Source organism: Manduca sexta, chromosome 9 (genome assembly GCF_014839805.1).
Source record: "Manduca sexta isolate Smith_Timp_Sample1 chromosome 9, JHU_Msex_v1.0, whole genome shotgun sequence".
NCBI classification, from domain to species: domain Eukaryota; kingdom Metazoa; phylum Arthropoda; class Insecta; order Lepidoptera; family Sphingidae; genus Manduca; species Manduca sexta.
Window position 1 is genome coordinate 8,063,106 of NC_051123.1, and position 7,861 is coordinate 8,070,966.

At 33.2% G+C, this 7,861-nt stretch overlaps 1 protein-coding gene across 4 annotated transcripts; it reads right to left on the reverse strand.

Moving 5' to 3' along the window:
- Positions 1 to 322: 322 nt before the first annotated feature.
- Positions 323 to 7,323, reverse strand: LOC115452350 (fructose-bisphosphate aldolase). Of its 4 annotated transcripts, none has more exons than XM_030180848.2 (9): positions 7,195 to 7,323; positions 5,599 to 5,711; positions 5,080 to 5,171; positions 4,569 to 4,743; positions 4,082 to 4,285; positions 3,433 to 3,548; positions 2,960 to 3,059; positions 1,246 to 1,445; positions 323 to 434 (listed from the first exon to the last, which is right to left on the reverse strand). In XM_030180848.2, exons 2-9 carry the CDS (start codon positions 5,708 to 5,710, stop codon positions 339 to 341), a joined length of 1,095 nt encoding a protein of 364 aa, XP_030036708.2. In that variant the 5' UTR covers position 5,711; positions 7,195 to 7,323; the 3' UTR covers positions 323 to 338. The 4 variants fall into 4 exon arrangements, with proteins under 4 accessions (XP_030036708.2, XP_030036712.2, XP_030036709.2 ...); XM_030180852.2 differs by having other exon boundaries at positions 7,156 to 7,218; XM_030180849.2 differs by lacking the exon at positions 7,195 to 7,323 and adding an exon at positions 7,075 to 7,095.
- Between the last annotated feature and the right edge of the window lie 538 nt (positions 7,324 to 7,861).

Consider the following 7,861-nt stretch of genomic DNA (forward strand, 5'->3'; position numbering starts at 1 on the left):
CACGTTCCACGATCATTCTGTGTATCGCTCTTTTAATAAAATGATGATCTATTCCAAAATTGATAATTTGTGGGAATCGTCAAAAAACTAATTTCTGTTGGCGACCTTTACTTTTTCTTGCTTTTTTTCATGCTATAGGTTTTTTTGACCTATTTTTAATAAGTTTAATTTTATAGCAACTTAAAAAAAGGCCGCAAACACAAATTCGTCATTTGTTAAGAGATCGGTATATCCCGTATCAAACAGGCCGACATAATTATTTCGACTGGCGAGGGATAAAAATCTCTCGCCTTTCAAATAAGGATGTTTTATAAATAAAATATGAATTTTAGATTCGTTTAATATTTGTGGTTAGCACTGTAGTTCGATTTATCGGCAGCCGCTGACTCTATCGCTCCAGCTTTATACTTCCCAAGAGATGCTAGTCCATTCGCCTGTGAACATACATTAATTAATAAATATTTTTAAAATATCTGTAACGTAACTGTATTTTTAACTAGATCTGTACCTAGTCGTATAAAATGTGGTAAACGAAACAATAATATTATGTATTCAATTACGCTAAATAACACATCAATTATAAATCACATTGCAAACTTCAATTAACGATTTCCATAATTCTAATTATTGTTTTATATATTATGTTTATTATTATAATTTGCTTTTAGCATTACCGATTGTTATTGCCGACAATTTTCAATTATTAAAGACCGTATTGTTACATGCAACTCGTTTTCGTTCTAAAGTGTTATCACATAAGACGCTATCAAGTTAAGGTTGGCATCTTGAGATAGTCCCTATTTAATATACCATATTAACATCAACTCAGATGACATTTTGAGTGATAGTTTGTGACGGATTTTTATAACTGAGTTTTGTTCATGTAATAATGCAAGCTCAGCTGACCACAAGCTCTTAAATAACAGCTTAAACATGTATTATTAAATAGGTCAACAAATTAAATGTCTACTTGAGATTTTCTTCAGGGGTGAGATTGATTGGTCCTATAAACTTAAAAGATTTGAGACTGGATTCCATGTAGGTATATTATGTTTACAAACTTCACCAGGCTGGCATAATTGTGTTGACTTCCGAGAGGCAATCATCTTTCGTCAGTCGACATTCTATTGGACTCTACACCACGTACCATCAGATGCTGTGAAGTCAATTCACCGTGTACGCATAAAAAAACACTTGTTTCTAAATTTGGCTTGGTAATAATAATATAAATGTTTGCGTGAATACCTTAGCCCTTTTGATTAATTCTTGCTGAGCTTTGGCAACGTTCTCGTCCTTTCCAGCCCAGATCTTCCAAACAGACGCTTGGAGAGCTCGTCCGTAACTGAATGTTAGTACCCAAGGCTTTTTCGAAGCCACCTGGTTAATTGCATTCAAGTTCAACGTGGCTTCTTCTTCGGACTGCCCACCAGAGAGAAATACTATTCCTGAAAACAAAAATGGGAAAGTTGTTAAATTAAACTATTTTTCGGATTTTATCGCGGTTTTAATGTTTTAGTTTCTACCTACATTTATAGATATTGTAACTTTGACTTTGCGGATGAACCACACCTCAGTCCCCCCCGTGACCCCGAAGGCTGCAAAGTCTTTGAAACGTCGGGAGAAAACTAAAACATTAAAACCTTAATAAAATCCGAAAAATAGTCTCATATGAATGTCTAACATTGGCGTAAACATAAGAAATCAGCATGTGTAAGCTGGCTGAGTTTTAAAAGAAGATAATATATTGTTCTAGGTTATGAATATTGACTGCGCTAATTGGAGAGCTGTTCACTTCATTCTTCCACGAGATAGTTGCACCTGCTGAGTATATTCGACATTCTTAAGAGAAATCTGATTACAGGACAACTCCCTTCTGAGATTTTAATCAACAAATAGGTATTATAAAATAGAACTACGAAGCTACGAATATTGACAAAAATAAATTACAATTATACAATTTGAAAATTGAATCACCAATTCATTTCGAAATATCAAGTTTTATAAAAGACAAAATATTTTCTTCAGGACAAAACAATTTAAATAAGAAAACCAGTTCCTGTCTGGATTACGGGAACATCTTTTGTCCATTTGTTTTTGTTTGCGAAATAAAAACGAGATATTCACGAAAGACTTGCTGGCGAGTTTTATGGGTATAATTTTATTTTGATTCAAGGCTGAAGAAACTAGGTTAAAATGTTTCTTTTTAAAAGTAAAGAAGACCGCACCGTGATAATAAATTGCCCCACAATTTAATTTGCGGCTTTACTTTGCTTCATTTGTGATTGTCCATTAGGAATGTACATAATAAAATATATCTGACGCGAATAAATTGTGGTTCACGCTAGGCATTACACATACAAAACATTAAATTACTGGATAACATAGATAACTTATGCATTTCATGATAAAAATAATAGATTTTGCCTGCAGTTTCGACAAAATACATTTTCCAGGATAAAAATTAATTATTTCCATTGTACATCTAACAATAATTTCACAATTTCGTGCACATTGAATCACTCCCAGTCGATTGCAGGAACAGCGGCCAATTTAACATAGAGAACAACCAGGTACATAGAAGACATTATAATGCACAAGTGTTTGCGCAATACACAGGTGCACTCTCTGTTCCTCCACTCTCATAGTCTGGTGATCCGCCATAACCGGATAGAGATCAGGCGCCGAACCAACAGTTTTACGTGCTTAACTCAGTCACACTTACACCCAGAACAAAAGTAGCTTAAAGATAAGTAATTAATATTAATTTCAACTTCATATATATTAGAACCATTAGGGTTATAGCTTCCGCCGTATCAGCCGTATCAGTGATTCCATATCACCCCTCTTGGCCCATACTTACAATAACCAAAGCACACGCCAAAACAACACATTGCCCTGGAACCCATGAAATTTTGATTTACGGCCCCTTTATGGTAAGTTATGCTACTAAGAACCATACCTGGAACAGCTGCAGGGACTCCTCTAAGAAGTGCGGTGACAGTTGCAACTGCAATCTCCTCCGGGGTGTTTCGTTTAGAACATCCTTGACCTGGTGTTACCTGATAAAAAAGAATGAGATGATTAAAATCAATAATAAGTTCAGTAATGTCGAAAGGCCTTGCGCATTATCAGTTTCGGGAAATCAAAAAGTTTCTTTCACATTTTTAAATTTGGATATTTTTATGATTATTTTTTATATATACATATTGTAGTTAAAGAAATAGAACGATTTCTCATGATCACTCCTTTAAGGAGAATAATATCCGGCAGGCGGCCGAACGTAAAACTGAGTCAAATAATTACTGCGACATGCTTAATGGTCATGCACCGACTTCATATTTACGTAAACTAAAGGCTGGCTTTAGAAGAAGAATATATTGTATTGGAATAATATTTTTTTCCCTATATCGATGTTAATATCTGAGGTCTCACCATATTCGGCTTTATCAAAGTGCCTTCCAAGAATACGTGGTGGTCATTCAAAGCCTTGTACAAAGCAGCTAAGGCAGCTTCTGTCACTTTCTGCGTTCTGATTATATCGTGATTACCTGACAAATGAGAAATAGGAAGAATTATAAATGAAGTCTTAACATAGAAGATTTAAGGATTGTTTTTTATCGACTCACGTACATAATTTACGCTTACATAATATGGATACTTCGGTATATGAATTTAAGATAAGAGTATTATTTATATTATAGGTATAAGAAGTAGATATATCATAGATAGGCGATAGTGACTTCCATAAATAAAAATGTTATTTTAAAGAATATATGACGAGACGTGCAAAACTCCGCCTCATATGCATAGCTACAACTGACATAGTATCTAAGAAAAACATCCAAAATTTAGAATTACAAGGCTTTACATGGCACTGGGCTGCATTTATCATCAAGAGAATAGGGATTAAGCGTCATAATAGCCAGGAATCAGCTTCAAAGTCCTTCAAACTGAATAGGAATCATTGTAAATGGTAATTGGTGACAATAATAAACAGCATAGTCAGTAGTCGAACCAACAGCACTCTTGTATCCAAGAAACTAGAAGTTGGAAAATTAAAAGTTTTTTTTTTAAAACTCACCATCCAATAAAACGTCAGGCTCTACGATAGGAACTAAACCCTGACTTTGGCAAATGGAAGCGTATCGTGCTAACACTTGAGCCATGTCGTTGATCGCTTGCACTGATGGAGTGTTGTCACTGATTTTGAGAGGACAGCGCCATTTCGCAAAACGGCATCCTTGTTTTTTATATTCAGCACATCTTTGGGCTAAGTCATCGAGACCTGAAAAATTATTTTTGACTCCTCAAAATCCAACCTCAATCACAGAATAGTAGGTATTACGTAGATATCGATCTTTACACAGCCTAAACGTACCATTGATATGACGATTGATATTTCAAGAATACAATATAGTGTTTAGTGGTTTAGCATAATATTTTGTTCATATATTACTACCATATATCAAAAACAATTTATACAGAAACTAGATTATAGACCTAGTTTGTGTAACCTGTGACCAACTTCTAATTAAAGTACTGTCAATCGTTTTCTAAATCATAAGTACCTTGTGTAGTAACCTCGTCTTCAGAACAGAACAACGGCCCAACATCTCTATCTACTTTAATGCCAGGTATTATGTTCTTCTTCTTCAACAGTTCGAGGAATAGTGTGCCCTCATCTGTCTTCTGGTATACCGTCTCGTCGAAGAGTATCACTGCTGAGATGTGATCGGATAATGCCTGAAATATTGATAAGTTTTAACGAAACGAAGAAGCAGCTCGTCTAATATAAACTGCCACATCATCGCAAATCCTACGAGGTACTAATGCGCTAATCTGGAAACTTTAAGTCAACAATATTAGTAATTTCACTGGCTACAATGTTCTTAAAAGTAGAATTCTTAAGAGGAACTTTTGGCAGTAGGTGTCTTTACTAAGTAAGTATGTGTTTATATAAATTTATGAAAAAAAAGAAATGACAGAAGTTTTGATTAGTTCAGCTACTATTGTGTCTATCTAAGTTATTTATTTTCAAGATTTATTTAATATCAACTGTCCTTTATTTAACAAACTTACGACATCTGAAGTAAAAAGCAGCTGGCGGTATCTCCTCCTGTTGGTTTCCGTGTTCTCTAAACCGATCGCAGCCAGGAGCTTTCCAATACCCTCTGCAACGTATAATACAACAAAAAATATTACGGCCTGAAGGAATAAAACATAATTTATAATTGACGTTAATCCACATTACTTTAAACATGTTTCAGATCTTTGGAGTCTGAAATACAACTTTCCCTGACCCATTTACTTATTTAAAAATGGTCTTTAGTGCATATAATATTTTGCTTAATTTCTCTATAGAAGTGCTTATTGAGTGTCACTTAGTGCTTTATATTATCGTCTTCAGTCCACATAATAAATTTCTAAAATGCTTTATTGTCATGCTTACTGAATTTAATTTACCATCAAGTGACTCGTTTTGTCTTTTACCGGCATAAGACAATAATTTATATGGAAATATGTTATGCAATAACCATAAGATAATTCAAGGTCTTGTGTGAAAAAATATGAAATATAAGTAATTGGTAATATCCAAACCATTTGCTTCATCGACGGCCAGGATGCCTTTACCGGGCGCGACGATTGCTTCAGCAGTCTTTTTTAACTCCTCCTGGAGCTCAGGGTCAGGGTATGAGAAGTAGGTAGTCATCCTGTAAATAATTCATGAAGTTTTTATATCAATACTGTGAGATGGGTTTCTTTAAATTTGTATATTCATCCACAAAAGTAGTTAAACAAATTTCAATTAAATTTTTGTGGTCATTTCAACATTTTTTTTCTTTACCATCTTAAACTTCGAAGAGTTGACATTATTTTAGATAAAGATGAAAAATATTTCGATTGAACGTAACATGTACAAGCGTTTTCGAATTTTGAAGTTGTTCCGCTACTTTTGTGGCTGACTGTACATACAAATGGCATGAATAAATTAACGATATGATGCTATAGGGATAAAAATATCAGCCGCAAAGTAATCGGCAAATTGATTTGCAATTCAATCAGTAACTATCCGGAAATGTTAAATCTATATTATTTACAACATAATAAATTCAGCCAACACTTGCTTTCATATTGATATGTTGACAATCAACCACTCTTTTGTTATTTAAAGACTAGCTTTGCTTTAAACCCCGCGTGAAGGAGTTTCCCGGGATACTCAATACATACATACATACATATAAGTCTTACGAAAAATCCCTCATGTGGACGTAAACCAATAACTAAAGTTTCATTCAAATCCGTTCAGTAGTTTATTTGTTAAAGAGAAACAAACATACATACATCTTCACAAAATTCCGCATTTATAATATTTGTAGGATAATTAAAACCAAAGTATACATACATACATACAAATCTTATGACAAATCCCGAAATGGAGGAACTATGGACAAATTAAAATTAAAGATTGACTAAAAATATCACTAACAATATATGAAAATCAGAAATTTAATATTATAGGTACTTAGATTATTTTCGAAAACCAAATTCTATATAATATGCCTATGAAAACGGAAACCAAAACCGTGGCCTGAAATCTTGCCGAGGTGTCATGAGTAAGTGGGTAATAACTCAAACGGTAATTGCAGTAAGTTTCAATTCATAATGATTTAATGGTCAACCCCTGATTCCTGATTTAAGACCTTCCCAAACCACAATTATTGACTCAGAAATACCTTTGAACACAATGCCAACAACTACCTTAGACTAATGTTTAACGTCGATTTTCACATTTATTTCTACGTTCATACAGTAGAGCGTTGATTATCCATATTAAATATTAATTGAGGGACATAGGTGTTCCGAAAATAGGTTTAAATATGTTATATAATACATGTACTTATATATCAATAAAAATATAAATCTATAATATAATACTAAAATAAATAAACAAAACTTGTTTAACAAAGTGGTAATTACGAAATTATGTACTTCGTCCCACAGCTCAAAGAACAAATTATGTTTAATCAACATTTTACGTGCAAAGGTCTTTAATTGTGATCTATCGAAGCAAACCTATCTGTTCGGTTATGCGGTTGTTCAGTTAATCGACGCTTTACTGTATTGTTTCCACACGTGAACTTGAAAAGAACTCACTGTCCTTAATAAATAATTAATAATTATAATGAATGTCACCTGTTTTATCAGAACTTGTGTTCACAACTAAGATTAAACGAGCATTCTGGTGGTAAATGGTCGTGATAGTGTTATCACATGTTGATACGGCCGATTGTTTTCATGTTTACATCTTAATTGTAGTTTTTAACGCTGTGCTCCTGCGTTTAAAATATTATGTGCGTACAGTATAAATATTATAATTTTGGATCTTAAGCCACAAGATGACATTACTGTAAATTTAAATTACAGAAATATCATCTTTCACCCAGTGATGAATTCAAACAGACTTAATAATTATAGCACTGGAGCCTAAATCTAGTTGATTGAAGCAATTTTTATAGATATTAATGTTTTGTAATTTGTTTATACCTTTAGGTGGATACCGAAATACTGTTATTATTAATAATTTACTTAATTTAGATCAATTTTCGTATTGAACTTGTTTTATATTACATATTTAGATGCTCTTGAAATAAAAATAATTAACAAACGACAGGGATGAAACCGTAATCTATATATTTTATCACAGCTCCATCTACCGGTCAGTAGGATAGAAGAAAATAGTATTGGAAATATAATTATTCTGCCATCTATAATTTGAATGTCAATGTTTAATACCTTTCTATTCACCTCTTTCATACACTTTTTTATAAATACCTATCGGTAAAACAGTACATAAGCCAAA

What these genes read in the sequence shown, in the direction of transcription:
- LOC115452350 (XM_030180848.2), bottom strand. Translation starts at nt 5,710, where the DNA reads ATGACTACCTACTTCTCATACCCTGACCCTGAGCTCCAGGAGGAGTTA. An exon ending in CTTTGATAAAGCCGAATATG is followed by an intron (nt 3,060 to 3,432) that starts GTGAGACCTCAG and finishes CTTTTTTATCAG; the next exon opens with GTAACACCAGGTCAAGGATG. An exon ending in AATTAATCAAAAGGGCTAAG is followed by an intron (nt 435 to 1,245) that starts GTATTCACGCAA and finishes GTATGTTCACAG; the next exon opens with GCGAATGGACTAGCATCTCT.